A 21,113-nucleotide genomic window follows, 5' to 3' on the forward strand; every position below is an offset into this window, starting at 1 on the left:
CTTGAGCCATTAGCCCAAACTTTGCTGCTATCTTCTAAGAATTTGTCAGCTGGGAATTTATTATGTGATGACAAGGCTAGAGACTGGGAGGTGCTTTGCACTGCAGTTTTTGTGAATAGTGTTGTGCTAGTAACATCGCATCTTGCAGTCTGAGAAATGCTGGTTAGAGCTACGGYTCGGTCTGAGCTGACTGATGACTGAGTGCGTCGGCTCCATCCCTGCCTCTGGACAGTGGTGACAAGCTTCATGATATTAAATAGCAATGGGGAGCTGCAACTCTGAGAATTGCTGTTTCAGAGCAAATACACATTATACAAAATACTCTTCAGTAATGTTTATTTGTATATTATTTAATAGTTGGCTTTGTATTGGGAGATTTTTATAGAAAAAGAAGTTCAAGTGCTTTTTTCTATGAGTGAATTTTTCAGGTCATGCGTTTAGAAATTGTTCAACAGTTTTTCTTTCATCTAAAACTTCATTTCCTAAATTGCAGATGATCATATGCTACCAACATAAAACAATACTTTCTGCAAACAGAATTTGTTATGAGGAGTTAAAGATTCGTTCCACTGAGAATGAAAGTTAAAAATGGAACTCTGACTGTGTGCCACATTCCATCCACTCTACAGAAATATTCATAAGGTGGATCAATAATTAAGCCTGCTATGCAAAAGTAATGTTGTGTTCTGTCAGATGCTATTTCATGACTCAAATTGCTCTGAAGTGCCTGTTTATATATGAGTGCTTGCTTTAATTTATTTTTCAGCTGAATTTTAGGAGCATTGCCAAGATTTAGGAGTTTCTCTTGGAGATACTTTGCGATYCTATGTAGTGTATTAAGATTATTCTGAATAAAGTTCCTTAATTTTTTTATATACCTAACTGCAAGTCTTCTGAATTCTTGTCCACTGGGTAAATTGTTACTGTAATGTTTTTAAAGAGCGAGTTAGAAAATGGCATGGATGGCAGTAGTGTTTCCTTAGCCAGTATAACTAAATAAATAAAAAAGAGAATAACYGAATTACTGTTTTGCCAACATGCACTTATTTTCTGTTTTTAATGTTTTCAGTCTTCTCTAGAAAAAGAGTTTCAGGAGAAAGGCATAGGTCCTGTTCATTTCTTTTGCCTTATCAATGAAATAGCAAACAGCCTTGTAGTTGCAGAATCTCTGTAAATGATAAAGGGGAAAAAAAGAAAACCCTGGATTTTCTGATCCCAGGGCTAATTTGCAGGGGCAACTGTTTATCCTATTTGTGAATGGAATGTTTGATGCAGCATTCAATAAACCTAGTCTCTATGTTTTCAACTGGAATAAAGATTTTATAATTTGCAACTAAGGCTAGAGAGAAGAAATACATTTTATACTACCTTTCAAGGAAGAAACTCGGTGCTTGTGCGAGGGATAGGGTCTTGACTGAAAAATTGAATTACCTCTGGTAATGTTTTGCTTTCTTCTCTTTSTAAAATTCTGTCTACCAGGCTTGTAATTATATTTTGTGTTTGTAAAACATCTCCTACAAGAGCACTTGAGGTAGTGAAAACTAGCTTGGAAATAATTTCCCATTAATTAAGCCCCACATGTCACATGATTTCATCACTTGTATACTCATCTATTACATGTACTAGCAATGGTGTTTTGTGTGATGTGTTAAACCCAATTATAGATGATTCATTTTAACTACATCAATAGAACTCTTTGACCTGAATTAGCAGTGAGCCAGAATAATAATGACAAAGTTTCAGCATAGTCATGGTTTGCCAAGTAACTCATCTGACAAAAARTAAGCCACGTGATTTGAAATGGTTTGGCAGTTTGTTTCTGCAAGGCCCCAAAGTTTCCCTGAGGTATCAGTTGAAGRTTACATGACTGGAACCTCCTTTTTACTTGGAGGGCAAGAGGATGCCTTTATTTGAACAGGTTGTGGGTAAAGGACAGCGCTTTCTTTAAGGCTCCTGTTTAWCTGCACAAGTGAAATTGGATTGCAAGAGATGACTGACACACATGGTTAGCACTGTGAGCTAGCCTTCGAGTGCAAGGCAGGCATAACTGGAGAGCCTGTACCAAGAGCCTGTGAGGGAGCCCGTGCAGGTGTGGTGGAGCTCTGGCTTGTGGCCGGTTGTGTTTGGTGTCAGACCATCAGGCCTTTGAATGTCCAGGTGYGTGTGGGTAGTGCAGAGGGATCTGTTTGTTCGTTGCATTTTGAAAACACAGGCAAGCCACCTCTGAGCTCTTACAGTTGCTGGAGAAGGAGGACAGGTTTGGAGCTTCTCTGGATTCGTCAGGGAAGGATTTAGCCATGCCTGTAGGGATTTACATGGAGAGACCTGACATGCTGAAAAAGATAAACTGATGTCTCTGTCTGCAAAAGCTGATTTCTGTGGTTTTTTTCCTCAACATTTTCTTAATGTCAAAGGTGTTAAGGCGAGACAGAAATCTGTTGCCCATTTCAGTGCCCTAGCTATCAGCACATACCTATGCTGACTTAGGAAGTCTTGAATTCTGTGCCGTTGCACAGCTACAAAAGGAAGATAGTGCTGTGCTTTGTACCCAAATACAGCCTATGGCCTCCTGGCTTTCTTAGGAGGTGGGAATTAAGGTTGAAGTCTCCTTACACACAGCGTCAAATCTTGAACYGCTGTCTTAACTGCTGTGCTGTCTTAAATCCTTTGTTAAATCATTTAAAAATGAGCGTGTGACCTTCTTGAGGCTTGAGCAAAATGGTGTCCCCTCCCGAGGATGCGTTGGCCTGAGATTTTGCAGGGAAGTATGAATGTGCTTCCCCTCTGCCATCAGCAGAGCTGGTATGTTTGGGTCAGAACTGTGCTGGTCGTGTTCACAACCACCGGTCCCGTCAGAACTCGCTCATGGCTGCCCTCGCTTGAGCAGAACAAACTTGCATCTGTCTTGAGACGGGTCTGTGTGGTCGCTCTGATTCTGGGAGATGGAGTTGGGCTGTGATTCCTGATCTGAATCGAGAGTCTCCTTACAGCCTCCCAAAGGCAAATCCYGGGGGTTTCCTGCCTTTTGAGATGAGCAAGCAATTGATTCAATCCTAAATGTCTTATCCAAGATAAAGCAATTTCATGATTAGCTCCCTGTTAAGGTTCCTAATTTTTACCCTGTTCCCATAAGCACTGAATATTTTTAATTTCTGTCTATATAGTATTTAGGAGACTTTTTTTTTTTTGGTAATAGGAACTGTGCTTGGTTATCTTTAATTGGGACTGTACTAGCTTCAAGCGTATTGCTCTGTGATGTTGTTTGTAGAAATAATAGTTTTGATGGTGCCGGTGCTTATTCTTAGAATTATCTTTTTTTTTTTTTTTTTTTTTCTTATAAAATCCTCTTTGATTCAAAGATGTTTTTTCTTAAATGCCAATTCTGTAAACTCAAATGCAAACTAGACATTAAGCTGGTGAAATAATAATTGGCAATATGTATGAGTAGCATCATTCTTTGTGACATCCAAGGGCCAGAAGAGAATTTATCTTGCTGTCAATATAACTTCAACAGGAATTGTGTGGGAGTATCTGAGCACTTATCTCAGCCATTATGCAGCAGTGGCATAAGTTAATGGAACAGACTGTCAGAGGGACTGTAGGAAGTAATCACATAGGAAGGAAGATGTGATTTATGTATGAGATAATATATTGTATATAATAAGAAAACTTGAAAAATAATGTGTGGAGAAGGTGCACAGATAAAACTGCTACTATCAGCTCATAAAATAACACTTTATTTTTAGCTGCTTATTTCCTTCCTGAACTGTAAGTTCTAATAAGGCTGAAATCTTTCCTGATTTTGGTATTTAATTCATGTTAAATTGCATTTGGAAAAAAAGAAGTGGTTGTCTTATTTCTGAAAATGACAGTAGGTAAAAATGTACCATTTAGGAACATACCGAAAAAACCAAGTTGACCTCCATACTTGCTCTCCCTGGGTCTCTGTTCTGGAACAAAAGGTTGGGCTTTGTCAGCTTTTTTTATGATGGATGTGCCTTTTGTTAATTTGTGAAAAATTAATGAGCTTATAAATGTTGAAGTGCAGGGGAACACCTCAAGCCCTGCGGTTTGATCAGGACAAACTTCTTCTGTAGATTAAATGTATTTTAGCAGCTAAATTGCACACAGCTTTCCTTCAAGCTAGATGTATTGCCTTGGCCTAAGGTGYTGAAAAGTGACCCAGCTCCAGGTGCCCGAGAGAGCAGGATGCCTGTTCCTGCAYGCCGGCTGCGAGCTCCTGCAGCATGAGTGCAGGCTGGCTCTGCAAGTGGCCCAGCTCAGACGTGGAAAGGTTGAGAGACAACCCCGTGGGAGAGGTGCCGGAGGTGACAGATTGGGACGAGGAGCCTGGAGCCGGGATGGAGTAGTCTGAGACGGAGGGGGGTGGCTGGGCTGGCTGCAGCCTTGGCTGGGCTGCAGAGAGCTGGTGAGATGGGAGAGGGTTAGATAGCTGAACTAGGGTGAGGGGGGAGGCACTGAAAGGCATTTCCCCAACATCAGAACCTCAGGCAGGGGTTTCTGAGCRAAGGAAGGAGGAAGATGAGAAGCTTGGGGAGTGGAGGTAGCTCTTCACCTGGTGGGAGGAGCATTTGGGGCAGGGGACTGATGGTAGTAGAACAAAAGTCATGTGAACTCTTAAACTGAGAATAGACCACGAAGGATCCGTGTTCACTCATTGTACTCTCCTCTGCGCACTGGAACAGGAGCGCTGAGTTGTCTCTGTCCAAAATCAGTGAGGAGATTGCACACACGTGCACACACACGTACTGGCTGGGTAGTGAAGCTCTGTCTTGTTTTATGCAGTTGGTGGTAATGGCTTCATGATCCTTCATATTTATTTTCTTTAGATATTAATGATTGGTGTTCCAGTCTCTTATGTTTTTGCTTATCTGCTGATGCTCAGCTTTCCAGGAAAAAAAAAAATCCAGGAGAAGAAATCTGACTTGTGCAGCACTTCGAATTGCGGCTTTACAGTTGCAGCTTTTCAGTTTGATGGATAAATAACAGCCGCAGCTAGTGCCTTTGTCAGCTGCATGCAGCACAATTATGATGGATTGGTTTTTAAGATTCTTTGACGTTATAGTTGTTGAGAGCTCAGTGGAAGAGCTGGATTGATTGCACTGGAGCGGAGTTTGCCTGGAGTGCTGTTTGCCGTGGTACAATGATGCACTGGCATCGCTCTCTACCAGCCTCTCCTATTGCTTAGCTGATATGCCTCAACTCAGGCATGAAGGAAGTGCACTGGGTAAGTGGATAGCTGAGGTTGTGTGTCCATTTGTTCTTTAGCYTCTTTGATTAGGGCTTCTTATCTATTATTTGGAATAAGTGAAACAGGGGTAAGTAGGTAAATGTCCTTTGGAGGAATTATTCCAGAATAATTATAGCAGGGCTGGGGAACCTTTCTAAGCCTGTGTACTAAAAGCCTTGTATAGCTGAGGGCTGCAGAACGTGCATTCGCCGCGGAGCGACAGAATTTGGGGTAGGCACCGTGTGGCATTCTTCAAYGGCCCCGCTGCTCTCCTGGGGAGCAAGGCTGCGGTGGGTCTGGGCTAGCAACGCTGGCCTCACCCTCTGCAACCTCTTTGGCTGGCATCTCACCAAGTGCTCGCCCCATGCCAGCGGGAGACCACACGTAACTGTTACCTCGAATTATTTTCTAAATGGTTTAAGTTGTTTTCTTATCCTTGATCTGAAATACTTAGAATCATAGAATCGGTAAGGTAGGAAGGGACCTCTGGAGGTCATCTAGTCCAACCTCCCTGCTCAGCAGGGTCACCTAGAGCATGTACTTGGATAAAGCATTAAGAAAACACATGGCAGGCAAATACTTTCATCTTATCTTTCCCTGTGGCTGTTAAATAGCCGAGTTTTAAGGAGTAGGCAAGTGTAAGTTTATGATCATCTTGAAGTAATAGTGTGACAAGAAAATGGCTAGTTGAGCCCCGTGTGTGAACAGCTGGCTGCAAACTGCAGAAATGGCTCATTGGCTGAACAGTGGGACCACTGTGTCGGGCAGAATCCACCCATCGGTTAGCTCTAGGTCCTGGTACTGCTCTGGGAGCCACTGTTGCATCTTGGAAGGGAAATCCACAGGCCTTGCAAGATGAGGAAGAAGACTTTCCATATGTGCTTATTGTAATTAAATAAAAGAATCTTACTTTAAACGTAAATGTCTTCCTTGTTTTTAYTGAGTTGTAAGGAACTGAACTGCTGTCTTAAACTGATTTGTCTTTTAAGTACCTTTCAAGCTCATTTTTAGGATTGCTGGTATGTGTTTCTTTTGTAACTGATTATAGTTGCTGCAAAGAGCAATCAGAACTTCCTGGAGTGCATGTGCCTGTTGTTGCATACTGTATTTATGTGAATAAATACTACTCATGATGATATCTAGGAAGAGGGGGTAACTAAATGGCTATGGTGAGATTGTGCTGGTTCAAAACCTGGAAATGGCCTTGATTAAAATTTAAAATGTCATTGGAGAGCTCTTTATGTAAGACATTTTGTTGTTTGTTGGTGTTAAGAATAAAAAGCTTGATTTTTGGGGGGGGAGGGGTACCTTAAAATTCAAATTCAGGACAACAGAATATCCTGGCTGGACTACGTCTTTTTTGTGTTTACCGTATGATTTTACCAACATGCAAACATATTTGAATTTTCTAGCACAGAAAGGAAACAAGGCTGGTTCTACTGAAGTAACACRCAGTGTGCTGTGCTGCCTCAGTGTCAGCAGAATGGAGCTTCAGCACCTACAGAGCTCTGAATTTCTTTGGTTTGAAACACCCTCGCCTCCCCCCCACCCAGACTTTCACTGTTCTGCTGTAATGAACTGCTGACATCTTTTGCAAATATTTATATGGAAATTTTCCCTTAAATCCTAGTAGAGGGAGAAAATAATCAACTTTCAATTGATATTTCAAGTTATTGTTTCCTGCAGCTGCAGTGTACTGACCCAAATGTGAATACACAGAAAACACATGCTGCTTTTTATTTGCTGACTACAGAAAAGATGTTTTTGGAGAACATGAGATGTAACATCTGTTTAGTCAATGAAATATTGTAGTTTCCATTGCATTGAATGTCTTCCTTTGCAATAAAGTAAATTCTGTATTTCAGGTTGCCTGGTGGGGGGGAGGCTGTATAACTTATCTAAAACAAARCATACACAAAAAATCTTTTATCTTACAAAATTTCTGTTTTGTTCYCTTTTCAGCAAGGGAAGCCGTATGTCTTTGATAGAGTGCTACCTCCTAATACAACCCAGGAACAAGTTTATAATGCCTGTGCCAAGCAGATTGTTAAAGGTAGGTGTTGTTCTTGTATTCCCATTTTTAGTGAGGAAAAGAGTACCCCTGTTCCCTAAAGCTATTTAAAGGTAAAATAATAGATGTTCGGTTGTCTATATTGGAGTTTAGTAATTAGTAATTCCAAATGCAGGTGTTTTAGGGCCTTCTTTTTTTGCTGTTTGTTTGTTACTGTTTCAAGGACAAAAACTTGTGTGGAAAAATAATAATAATAATAAATAGCTGTAGGAACTGGAGTAGTTGTTTCTGAATATCTCCTTCTGTACGACTGTTATTCCGTACTGTATTTGCTTTTGTGGTATATAGCAAGTGACAAAACACATTTTTCATAAGAGTGTTCAATGGGGTATTAATGTGCAAAAGCTGTGTCTTTGAGTGGAAGGATGAACTACTAAAAGAAAATGTAAAAGGTGCTGATTTTGCAGGTGGTTTGCATGCAGATAGCCTGCCTTTAAAAATGAAATGAGAGCAGAGATGCTTAGTGGATAGCACTCTGAAACAAAACTTCCATAAGCTTATTTCAGTTTTAAGATTTAACTTGAGAATCAATTTTTTGAAGCATTTTAATTGTCCATCATATTTCTTCCCCCCCCCACCTACCTGTCCCAACATCATCTTCAGATCATCCACTGATTCCTGACTGACAGTCAATCCATGATGATACTACAACTGCCACAGCATCTCAGAGGTTTCTAGTAGTACTTGACCAAGTTGTTCTCCAGTCCTATGTGGTATCCCTGTTCTCCCAAGATATGATTATTTGGTTCTCTTTTTGTTTTTAAATCAAAATATGCAAAATAGCAGAGATGGTGTCAAAGCTGGTTGAAGTTGTGCTTTAATAGCAACACAAGGCTGTATATTTAATGCTGTGGGATTTGTGTGGCATGAGAGACTTGGGGTTGCTCAAGGGTGCCAGGGCTACTGGAATAGTGTTGAAGAGCTCTGTAGCATCTTCTGCAGGAAGCAGAATCTCTTGAGACTTTGTATGTGCTGCCTGTGGGGAGGCGTCCCTGGAGTGAACAGTCTTGATGAGAAGTCTTGGATTTTGTTTTGGAGGAAGTTGGGTGGCTTGCTYGGAAAGCCTTAAGCAAATTAACATGCATGCAGTCTAGATGATCTGGGGATCAGGACCAGAAGCTAAATTATTTGATGTTGTAGAGAGAAAAAGAGTTGAGTTGCCTGTTCTCAAGGGGGAGCCTAATTACAGTAATTCTGCATTTAGATGGATAAGCCTTTATTAAAAATTGGTGGAATTGGAACTGTAGAGCTTAGAAATCATTAGTTTCAGATGCAAGACATGAAGCAGTTTCCCAAGCTTCTAAAAATTGAGCTAAAATATTGAAAGTATGTACTAACGTACAGTTGGTGTCAAATAATTATTTTACCCCCCCTTTTTTTTTGCCATGACTGCTTGCACAGCTTTTACAGAGAGTGTCTTTGACTTAGAGGCCTTGGAAGCCAAGTACGAAGCCACTGTTGCTTTTTGTGTTTTAATTGCAAACGACTGCTGGAGTAGCAGAAGCAGCACGTTGCTATATGTACACTTGCGCAGGAGGGCATTTGTATCTTCTGTGGAAACTGGTTTCCTTTGAGGCTGCYGAGAGAAATAAAACCCTATTTGCAATCAATTAAAAAGACCTGAATCGGTGTCTAAGTCTTCTTTCATTAACCATATAGAACTCCTAAATTTAGGTACTGGAAGCTGAAGGATGTTTCAAAATTGTGTTTCAAGATATGGTTGAAACATACTTTTGTGTGTGGGTTAAGCTTTGTAGATACTTTGAAAGGCAAGTTTGTTATTTTTGTGTGTGAAAATGGGGAGAAGCTACTGAAATGAGATACTTGAGAGCTGGGCTCGGTTTTCCCAGCATGAAAGACTTTTACTTTCTTGGTGAATTTAGGTTAGTCATTTTAATCTCTTTGTTCCTCATCTATGAAACTCTGATAGAAGTACTTCCTTTGCTGTCCAGTCTATTTATATGGTAATGGTTCTTAGTGATTTTGTATAACACTTGCACAGTGGTTATCTATATAGGGCTTGTCTGAAGTTTTTTTGTTTTTTTTTTGGAGGGGAGATACGCTGTTCTAATACAAATATCAGCAGTGCGATCTATACTTAAAAAAAAAAGTAGAATTATTACATTATTACCAAGAACTATGCCTTGTGTAGACTTTGTTCCTTATATCTTAGGCTTTTTTAATTTAAGGCCTAATAAAGTTATAAATACGGAATTTATGGGCTTATTTCTGTTAGTCTTGAATGATGGAAATATCAGCTGAGTGCATTACACCTAAAACCTTTGAAAAGTTCTTTAGCTAGAGCTTTGATTTACCATATGTTATCAACATTCATTATACTCCCATAAAATGGCTGATGGTTTTACTGTGATTAATATTCTAAAGAATGCCCGCGGGCTTAACAGTCTCTGAAACAATGGTTACAATAACTACGCTGACAACACAAGCAATCTCATGGAGTTAGGTGTAAGCAAATGGCTCAGTAAGTGAGCTGATGCTTTTCATATTCCATGTATGAGAAATGGAAGGAACAAAGACTTTTAGGGCTGGGAGAAGCAAGCTCTGTATTAGTGTGATTGCTGGTGGGGTRGGTGTTGGAACTTTGCTCAGGGCAGAGGCTGCTGGGCTGGCAGCTGCTACGCTCAGCCAGCTAACTCCATTTCTTACCTGGCCTTGCTCCTGAGGACTGATCCGGATGCCTGCATGCTCCTGCTCACTGGTTTCTGCAGCAGGTACAGGGTTAAGGCAGGCTGGGCATCTGGTGACCAGCGCTGTGCTCTGTGGATGGTTTTGCCGTTTCATCTGTATTATCCACTGATCAGCTGAGCAAATGTGTGCCTTTGTGCTGATGCTGCTCTGCGTGTTCTGGGGAGTGGAACTGCACTGGGGAGTCACTGATGCATGCAACCACAGCTTAGGAACTGATGCTCAAAAAAACAAAAACACTCCCCCCCCCAAACCTTTAACCAACCAACCAAATATTGCTAAATATAAAAGACTATGATAGTGTGTGATTGCAAAATCTGCTGCTATTCTTGCTTTGCTTCCCATGTGAGTCTAGGAAGGTGAAACTGTTTCATGGCACTAATCCAATACAGATGGATGTCTGTATCTGGATTTTGCTTTTTTCCTACCTGTAGAGAGGGAAAATATACAATGGCCCAAGCTATTAGTTAGTGCACATGTGAACATCTGTGCATTTGTGTGTTCTGCAGGGAAGAGAAAGTTAATTGCTTTAATGATTTTTTTGGGTGGTGGGGTTGTGATTGATTTCAGAGGGGCTCTCACTGGTTAGCCTATTGATTTTTCTGCTCCAGTTACAAATACAGCACTTGAATGCTTAATCATAGAACTAGAGAATTTGGACATGAGAAAGGTAAGTATTGGACTAAAGTTGGTCATAAAAACAAGGCTGAAAGGACTTGGGTATGTCCATTTGATCTTACTTCTTGCTCTTACGACTCCTGTACTCGTCAGTGGTGCACTTCAAAGGTCTCCAGTGACGGGTTGCACAGGCTTCCTTGGCAGTTTGTTCCAGCAGTTCACTGCAGCACCCCAGGGCTGCTGCTGCTTGATTTTTCTGAATGCTGAATCCAAGGTTGAGTAGTTGGCTTTTGATTTTTGTGGGAAGAAGGTAAATTAAAATTAAAAATCACTGTGGAGAAAGTTCGATCAAGAATTAAGCGCTTGGGCTTTTTGTTTGTTATGAATTAAATAAAAATACCAGTTGTTCTTTATCTGATCACTTGTTCATCTTCTTATTGTTCCCCTTTCTTTCACTCTTTCAATTTTGCGCAGACTATTTGTATTAGGGACAGTCTTCTGTTTTATTCAGTTGGTAGTATATTAATGATCTTAAGGAGGAAAACCTCTCAATAAAAATCCTCTTCTTCATCTGAGACCTCTGACCTTATTAATTGCGATGATACGAAGGGTTATCGAGTGAGAGAAGGATCATGTCTCGGACATAACCTGTACCTGGCTCTTTGTAGGTGGATAATGCTATAATGCTAAGGATTATTTTGAAGTGAATGCCATATTTCACTTCGATTCTAGAGAAGGCTTTAAAATACTAATGATGTTTACAGCATTCCTTTACTTTCATGATATGGCATCTGTAGCAATGTGCATATGCTATTTAAGTGATGTAAAGTAGTTTGGTGACTCTGTGGTTTGTGGGATGGGAGTTCAGAGTCCATCTCTCTGGTTGCATTCCTCTTTAATGCTCTTTTTGCTCCCAAAGAGCTTTGCCCGAGCGGTGCTGTCTTGTTCGGGAGCTGTGACCCCCTCTTTGCAGCTCCCCCTTTTCCATATCGGGAGTTGCAGTTGACACGTGTGYGGTGTGCCTGTCTTCCGGGCTGCTTTACAGCTCCTTGCAGCCCACTCATTATTAGCTGCTCATCAAGCAGCAGCCTTTATTCCTGACTACAAAAGAGAGCTGTGGAGTTTTCAGACAGCTGCTTTTCCTGGCCTTGTTGGGCCTTGCAATAATCTGTGCTTTAACAAAAGTCGGGGGAAAAAAGAGGCTAGCAGGAAAAATGAGGGCATCTGTCCAGGGTGGATTGAATTCTAAATCTTTCTTTTAAATTATTAAGTATTTACGCTTTATTTTCCTAAACGGATAGATTTGCATACCTTATTTTAACCATTAAAATGATGACTTGCATCAAAATGGCTTTCTTTCCCCTTCSCTTAACTGCTGCGTAGTTGCTTGAAGATAGGTAAGAAATGTATCCTAGTATACACTGATACAAATGTTGAGTAATTTCCTTACGTGACAGTTGATTAATTAGATTGAATGCCAATGTATAACTGGCCCTATACTTTGTGCTTACCTGGAAGATTTTTTTTAATTGAACTATTTCAAGTCTTCTTTTTTTAAAAAAAAAAAAAAAAGTTAACCATGTTTGGCCAAAGAAGAAATCCCCTTAGTACTAGTGAACTCCTAGATTATTTATTAAGTGTCATGGGGCAGGATTTAAAAGMTATTTGGATTCTAAGTGATAATTCAGAAGCAAATTGGAGTGGCACATATTTATTACTGGAGGACTTTTGAAAATCACTCAGAGAAACTATTTGGTTTTTTTTGGTGCCTAAATATCTTTGAAACTTTGGTTCTGTGTCCCCTCCAGACACTTTAGATAGAAAACAGAAGCTGAGGAAGGTTAGAGGCAAACCAGTAGTCTTCCTAATCCTGTTTCCAGTTGCATTTTAGTTTAGAATTAAAAGTACAAATACATATAATGTAGTATGCAATGAAAAAGTATAAGCTTCCTATTCAAAATATTTCAAATGCAATTGTATTAAGTATTGCCCTGCTATATGCTATTTTGAAATTTAATATTAACCTGATCAAATTTTAAAAAGGAAAATGACAGTATGTATAAAAACTAGATATGACTTTTGTCTGCTGTGAAAGAAGCTAGTAGTGGCTCACTACCCCACTTACCTGCAGATCCTTGCTGCCTCTCTGATCCTGCACTCCTGTGTTCCAAGTGTTACAGTTAGCAGGATTCTTTTTAAGGTTTTAATGATTAATATTCTTCAGGAAATTACTAAGCAGCTAATTTTTTCTTGTTAATACTCCTATATCTTTTGAAGACATTGCCTAATAAACACCARGGGTTTATCGGGGCGGCGGGGAAAGCCATTAAAATTGCACCCACGAAGCTTCAGCCGAATTGTTCTTGAACGTGGTGAAGCTGGATGATCAGCCTTGAGGCTCGGTGACAATAGGTGGCCAGCTGCAACCGTCCCTCTSGGAAATGGTTTTCTCTGCTGTGTTCAGGCTGCTCTTGCTGTAGTCCTTTCTTCCTGCTCAGGTTCATTCTGTGTTGAACTACAAATCAATAAGATGTTCCCTTCAGAAAAGAGATGGTGAATGAATGTTTTGAAATCCCAATAACATGAAACTTGGCTCTGTTTAGGAGCTTGTTGGTGGATATAATGGGTAGAAGGTGCGAACCCAATTCTGTGTTGCCTCTAAAACTTTTCTCCTTGTTTATGAAATTATTATTTATTATTACTTTTTCTAGACCTTCCTCCCTTAAAGCAAGTATAAGCAATATCTCTGTTTCTGTAAACAGATGAAGATGTTAAGTTCATACAAAATGTTAATATTGGAATGACAGTAATTAGAATATAGTCTCTAACTTTGTCTTTCTCCTAGACTTCAAGGCTTGAAAGATTTACCCAACACTACTGTTTGGAGGACTACACAAGCTCTGTTAATATAGCTCTACGGTCTGTCCTCCTTAGCTCTCCAATATAGTTCCACCACAATTTTAAAAAMTACATTCTGTATTTAACTGTAATAATCTTTTAAAATGTCTTTGTTTCAATTTTAGCCTTATTCAGTCCTCCTRCATAGGAAACAGTTGTGGGTCTATGTTGTGGTTGGCTTAGCAAAAGATCTTTTTCTGTTATTTCTATCTACTTACGTTTTCTTTCTAACCTTCTTTATGTATCATTCTGCCCTTCCCCAGCCTCAGATCAGAGGCTGAAGTTGGGATATGATGCTGCTTAGTGTTGCTCAGTTGCTGGTTCATGTTAGGATTGCAGTCGTTTTTGTAACTGCCTTCCAGCTTTTTGGCAGCTGATGTTTGGTGGCTGTTCTCAATCCCCACTGGAGGCTGGAAGAGTCGATCTTTGCTTTTGCTTTTATTTCTTATCTGTGCCGCTCCCCTCTGCAGCTTTCATGCTTTGTCTCTATCCATTGCTCCTGCTGCGGAGGCAGATGGCAGAGCTCGGGCGCTTGGTACGTTACTGCTGTCTCCTGGCAAGAAGAGTCAGGCACAGTGTTATGTTGTATGTGCTGGTAAMTGGTGGAGGGGGAAAGCACACAGCTGCAAGCTGAGTAGCCTGCTTAGCATTCTTACTACTGCATTTAGAGCTCTTTCTGAGGAGGCCGATGAGAGMAGCACAGAGTTATTGCCATGCGCTTTTTTGATAAGATTTTTTTTGCATTCATTATTATCAACTGTAATAATGTTACACCTTTTTTTTTTTACATGAAAGTTGCATAAATAGATGGCTCTGCTTAACATGTTCTGAATTCACGTGCCTGGAGAAGGTCCACCATGGCAATCTTTTCAGATGTGTGGGAGTGTGGCAGGCTTTTGATAGAGAACTCTGGAAAATACCAATTGCTTTAAAACGTTTTCTGATCTGCCATTTCCTTCCGTCTTTTGAAAGCGTCTATAGACACTATCCTTTGCAAAATTAAAAATAGATAGTTTTGGTATCTTAATGTAGTATCAAAAATTGTTTATTCTGCCTTGACGGAAGTATCRTTTTAATAAAGCAGCTCCACGTTTGTCTGACTTCCTTTCTGCTTTGCTTTACCACTTTGCAGACAAACTTGGAAGTTACTAAAGCCATGAACCCCGCCAATATTATAGTAGCAGAGAAAGAATAACTGAGGTTATTGAATTTTCTCTTTAGTACTTGATTGTTTTAAATGCAGGTAGCTAAGTCTTCTGATTTCCATGTCAGGCAGATATATTGGATGATGTCTGGTGTCCAGAGAATTTTTTTTCTCGGGAAAGTGAAAGGGATGTCACTAATTCTGTAATTATCTAATTCTGATCTTGTTATGAGTAAATCTTTTTGTCCTGAGATTGTTAGATGCATTATATTTTTCTTTCTTAGTGTACAAGCTATTTTTCTAATTCAGCTTATAAGCAAAAGACCTATGAAACTGATAATACAATTTTAAGATGGCAATATGAATTTTAATTATTTTTGTTGTTCTTGCAGATGTTCTTGAAGGCTACAATGGTACAATCTTTGCTTATGGACAGACATCATCAGGAAAAACTCATACTATGGAGGTACAGTGACAAAATTAATTCTGTTCAGTAGTAGCAGGAGAACTGTGTATCAATTGTTTGAACAAACCAGCTCTCTGGAACACTGAACTGTGAGTGGCATATAAAAATCTGTCTAGCTTTTAATGCTTTTTAAGCTGTAATATTTTTTTGATGTGGAATTTTTCCAGAGATATTTAGATATGTATCTCAAATAACAATCGGTGAGTGAAAAGTACTGACTTTTCCATAGCATATTTGTCRTAACAATTTAAGTATGTGTGTAAAAAGGGTTGAGTGCGATATGTTAATCCTCAAATTAACAGCCATAGTGATCTTCAGAGATCCTGCCTTGCATGCAGGATTGCAAAAATTCGTGCCTTGGTTATTGGTTTTCTCATTTGCACCCCTCTTCTGGGAATTTCTCTCACRTGCTGCAGAGCAGATAAATGAATTTGAGAATTGTTACCCTGGAGGAAAGGAATACCAAATTCCAGTGTCTGTTTGTATTTCCGGAACGCAGAGTGTAACAACGTAGTCCTCTTAGCACAAATTCTCTTAGACTGTTCAGATAGAGATATTTAAGTGGTATTTTAGTCTCCTGCTAAAAATGGAGGATTAGCCAAGCAGTAATTCTTCAGTGGACCACTGTGTAACTATTAGCCTGGGATTATTCAATCACAAACACTATACAAGCTGGGTGTATATATTTTAGAACATTGTAGTTCAACTATGAATTTTAAATAGAAAGTCTAAAACAACATACTACTAAATAAAATGAGAGAAGATAAGAATAAGCTGTACTTCCAGTTGTTCAGCAGTGGCAGACAAATTCACTGCATGATTAACATGGGTGACCTACCTGACCTGAAGGTTAAATTAGAAAGAAAGCAATATTCTCTTGAGCCAATAGGCTCTGGTGAAATCACTATTCAGTTGCCACAGTTGTTCCTTTCCTGGAGGATATAATAGCTGATGCCTCCTGTCTAATTAAGTCTGTCCTTGCTTTCTTTGGAGAGTGAGGATGGAGGAAATCACTGGTTCAGTCCTCACAGATGGCACAATGACTGAGTAATCCACCAGCTCTGAATATAATTAAATCAAAATGTCTGCAGGGCTTGAGCTGGTGCTTCCACATGGCATAGGGAAAGATCTCTTAAAGCCAATTTATAATTAGAATTACAAGCTGTGATAAAGAAAATGACTATAGGAAAATGGCTTTTTTTAAAAAAGCTGTCATTTTAAAGAGGTTTCAAGTCTATATATTGAGTTTTTATCCCCCTTTTAACCCTATATGTTCTTGTAGCACTGCTATAGTATGCTGTGGAAGAAAAAGCTAGTCTGAAGTTGAAGAAATATTAAATCCTCTAGGTAAAGCTGTTACGGAGGATTTTCTGTGAAATGCTTCATGGTATTAGTGTTAAGCTTAAGCAGTACATAATAGTATAATATAGCCAAGATAGACTCTGACATACATGGCTCTTTCTCCTGCTAGATAAAACACTTGCCACCCTGTACAGCAGGATAGATACATTCTTAAAACTACATATTTTTTGTCTGTAAGGTTACACTGATGGGCTTTGGCCGTTAAATAGTTTGTCCCCGCAGGTTGTAGTTATTACGTAAACATTCTGAAATAGAGCGCTGTCTCAGCTCTTACACTTCACTAGCTACTGCCTGCTGTGGTTCAATGTGGAAATTGGTGTTCTTGTTAAAACGAAAGTCTTTAATGAGTAGTAAACCCTGTGCTGGTGCTTTAGAGGGGGCTGACTAACTGCAGTATCATCGTGGCAATAGCAGGAGCATGTTTCTGCAAACTGTTTCTGAGGTCACACCTAAAYCCATTAGGCGTGGAGTGAGATTTTGTTTTTTTGACTTCAGCTTTCCAGTGAAAGAAAAGGAAAGGAAAAGTGTAAGTATTATATAGAGCTGACTGAGATGAGAATGTTTCATTAAATTCTCTTATATGTTGTCACTTACAGAAGCAATTATTAGGGCATATGTTTACAGAGTGCGGCAGAGCATAGTGCAGACATTCCACAGTTGACATGCCTCTATGCAGAAAGAAGTCTTTACGGGAAAGCTCAAACTCATACTGGGTTTTGACTCAGCTGATAACTCAGCTTGATTAAAAGTACTACAGAAAAAGGGGTATTATGTAGCTCTGGTTCTGTAGCTACATTTGTCTKTGTTACCTTAAGAATCTTGCATCTTGCACTATTTTATAGCACAGGAACACGCGCGYGCGCACGCRCACACAYACACACACACGTATGTATTATATGCCTTTGTTTGCATTGTGCATTGAAGACGTATCGAATGCAAATCTCTATACATCATCCTTTAGGGGAAAAACTGCTTTATGCTCTGGGAATACTGTCTCCAGTAGGCTAACTCMATGCAGGGTAGCCAGTTGACTTCAGTGAGCTTTTTGAGGACTTTTTCAGTGAGAAGAGATGAATAGCACAAAAACTGTGTTACAGTGTCTGTTCARTAACAGCTGTGAGTGTGTAATAAAACTAAGTGTTGTGCAATGACATCTTTGCTAGCAAGATTTAAAAAATAAAGTAAGTTTTGTTCTGCGTGTGTGTGTATGTAGTTTTTCCCTTCCATTGAGGATTCATTTTATTTGATCATTGTTCTTTTTCTTTCTCTTGTTATGAAATAAAGTGTATTGTACAACGAGGACTTTTTAGTTTTTGAGAAGCTAAACAAGATGTTGTATACAGTGKAGCAGTTAACTGCTCCCACAGCAGATTGAGTGTTTTGAAGGGAAGGCAGTTAGCAATACAACTGTGCTCATTCTCTATTTCCCCCTATTAATTCCAAGATGTGTAATCCAAGGTCATAAACCTAGTAACTGCCTTGAATTCAAGCTTTGAGATACTGTTAATTCTTCATATTAAGTCTTCATCCAAGGTTAATGTATAGAACCAACTTTAAAATGAAGAAAGTGGTGTCCAGAAAGACTACATTTGAATATACTAATAAAGGCTGACTAACTGATTAAATGTGTGTGTATGACCCACTGCTCAGTCAAACATGCATATTGCTAAGAAAGCCATGCCTGTTGGTATGCTTTTCTTCCTATTTTGCTGAAATTGTTCTGGTGTTCAGTAATTCTACTTCTGGAAGTTACTGATCAAAATAACTTCCCTTAATTAGGATTGTATGGTCATCCATGATATTTTGAAAATTTCTGTACCAGTATTTGGATTAAGGTGTTTGGTGTGCTGATTATCAGCAGTTACACTTAGATGAGGTTTGAAGATTACATGTTTTCTAGACCATATGCCCTGATGGTGTCTTATGGCTACTGACTGAAATGCTTGCTATGACATCTTTAAGCAGTTTTGTATAGTATGTGGAGGTAATAATACAGAGTATGATTCAGTCAGAAAAAGGATTTATTTCATATTTGTGTTTTTTTCAGTACTTAAATAGTGATAGCGTTCGACTTCCTCAAAAAGAGGAATGCAACTAAAWGGAGCTATGCAGCCAGGAAATTATTTTTGTTTCGTATTTGGTTCCTCAAAGAATAGAGAAAGGTAGTTGTACAAATTGGTATAGAGAACAGTAATGTTTGTAAAGCACTGCTCTCTGGCAGTAGGACCAACARGCTGAAACCAGAATATATTACTCTAATTCCCAAAATCCCCACAACTCAGCTTTCCTTTTAGCTTTCTAGTACAGTGATGAAAGAGAATCAGAATGCTGTAAGACTTTTAATTTCTGACATGTTCTCAAACATTTGGTTTTTTACTTGGAGAACCAGGCCGTAATTTGTAAGTGTTTTGTTTGTGTTTGTTCATCTACCTTAAATCAGGGAGCAACCATGTAAATAGCAGCAGGACAGCACTCTTTACAACTGGTAGGAACTGACAAAACAAATAAGTACTCTGTAGAGTGAAGATTGCTAACATGTTGAGTCATTCTGCCACCTCTTGTGTGCACTTGTATCAAGCAAGTCCCCACAGAGCAGCAGACATGTTCGTAGGGCCCATTGCATGAAGATATGTTTGAACACAGCCGCCTCTTCTCCTGTGCCTGAGTGACGCTTTCCAAGTTACAGTTTGCTTTTGTGTCTGTAGGGGAAGCTGCATGACCCTCAGCTAATGGGAATCATTCCAAGAATTGCACATGACATCTTTGATCACATCTATTCCATGGATGAAAACCTGGAGTTTCACATAAAGGTAAATGCAGAATGGCATGTTACGTAATGGGTCAGATGAAGGAAAGTGAGCTGAATGTGAAATCTGCATTCTTATAACATTTTGCTGCAGGATTTTTCCTTTTTGTAATTCCTAAAACTGTTACAWTAATGAGGACATTTATTTGAAAAATCTGATAGATTTTTTTAGCCTAAGGAAAGGACTTTTGACAGAATTTTTGGGGTTATTAACTCAGGTTGGCTAGTCTATCTTAGCTAACTTCAACTAAGATGGCAGTCACAGCAGAATAACTTGAATTAACAGATTAGTTGATCTCAGGCTTCTCTGTAGCGTTTCTCAAGTTGATTGCCATGTCTTCRTCACCTTTTGCCAAAACTGATAGACTAGCCAACACTGTAAGGATATTCTTACCATATYTTCTTACTTTAATGCAGCTTCTCCAAAAGACTGTGCTGCAACCCTTCTGGTTATAACCATAGATGTTACTAGATCACRTGGCATTTAATACAATATTGACATGATGTTCTTATTTCAAAGATATAAACAGTCATCCATAATACAAGGGTTTGAGATGGAGGAAATCACTTTAGGCAATTTTACAGAATATTTACAGATGTTTAGAAGTCAGTTTTATCTCAGGAGCTTATGCATGGGTTTCAAAAGTTGTGATGGACTAAATTACAATTTGAACAACTAATATGTTTTTTGACCTATCTCTATTGTGATCCCATACATATGATCTCTCTCAAATTCTTCAAAGTGACCTTTAATTCCTGTCCATCATCCAGTCTCCTAGGGAGTGGCTGCAAAATGCTATCTCAGCTGTCAGCTGTGGGGGGGGGGATCTCAGCCAATCTGGCAGAGCTGGAGCCAGGACACAGCTTTCTCCTAAGCAGATATCAGTAAAATTACCCAGTGGATTGTAGGAAAAATGAGTACTCCTCTGTCATCCGTCCCACAAAACACACGGTATATAACTAAAACTGTTACCAGAGAGAGCCAAGAAGGCTTTGGTAAAGCCGAGTAGCTGTGCTCAGCAAATAAAGGTGAAAACTTCTCCTGCTGTGACCTGGTAACGCTCCCTTAGAATGGGATTCTGCTCCTCTGCCCCCCGACTGGTTTGTCTTGTGCCTAGAGGTTAGATGATGAGTGACTTTTTGGCACTGGCTGCATTAAAGCCCTTAAAAGTACCTCTGAGTATTATTTTTTTCTAATAATGCAGCATAATCTAACATTTTTACACATCTCTGAACCTGTTACTGTCCTGGAAGTCCTAGATCATTCTGTAAGGAGAGCATTCTTAGCAATGCCTGTTCTCAAGTGGTGTATGCTGAAGAAGAGTAGACAGAAGCATCTTTACAAAGTTGAAATAAACCATCTATTATTTTAGTGGATCTTGGATTGTAAAATTTTGAGCTCTTTAAGAAGAGACATCTTTGAAGTTGTATAGAAATAGCTTCTGCAAAAGTGAGAATGATTTGTTTTCATGATCTGCAAAACACTCATGTGGCTGTTGCTACTATATGATAATACTTTGATACCAGCAGATGGAGACCCCTTTGTACTAGACACTAGGTGTAGTAAATTCCTGTCCCAGCRGAAGATTATCACTTTATAAATCATGTTCTGCCAGCACTGAATTGTTTCAGTGGTTTTCTATCATAGTTGACACTTTTGAATATTGTAACAGAAAAGCTGCCTAAATAGCAACGAATGAGTGAGTGATTATACAAGAAGCTGTCATCTAGAGAAATGCATGTTCTGTCGCTGAGACCAAGAATTTAACCGAACTGTCAGTCTTTTAATAA

At 39.4% G+C, this 21,113-nt stretch overlaps 1 protein-coding gene across 2 annotated transcripts in view; it reads left to right on the forward strand.

Moving 5' to 3' along the window:
* KIF5C (kinesin family member 5C) overlaps positions 1-21,113 on the forward strand; it is a 94,889-nt gene that overhangs the window by 18,504 nt on the left and 55,272 nt on the right. For both annotated transcript variants that reach the window (XM_085308680.1, XM_085308672.1), the window contains exons 2-4: positions 7,214-7,304; positions 15,081-15,154; positions 19,222-19,326. In XM_085308680.1, coding sequence (XP_085164806.1) covers positions 7,214-7,304; positions 15,081-15,154; positions 19,222-19,326 — 270 coding nt within the window. The remainder of the gene's footprint in view (positions 1-7,213; positions 7,305-15,080; positions 15,155-19,221; positions 19,327-21,113) is intronic.

Source organism: Rhea americana, unplaced genomic scaffold (genome assembly GCF_003343005.1).
Source record: "Rhea americana isolate MKP2758 unplaced genomic scaffold, rheAme1 scaffold_105, whole genome shotgun sequence".
Lineage (NCBI taxonomy): Eukaryota > Metazoa > Chordata > Aves > Rheiformes > Rheidae > Rhea > Rhea americana.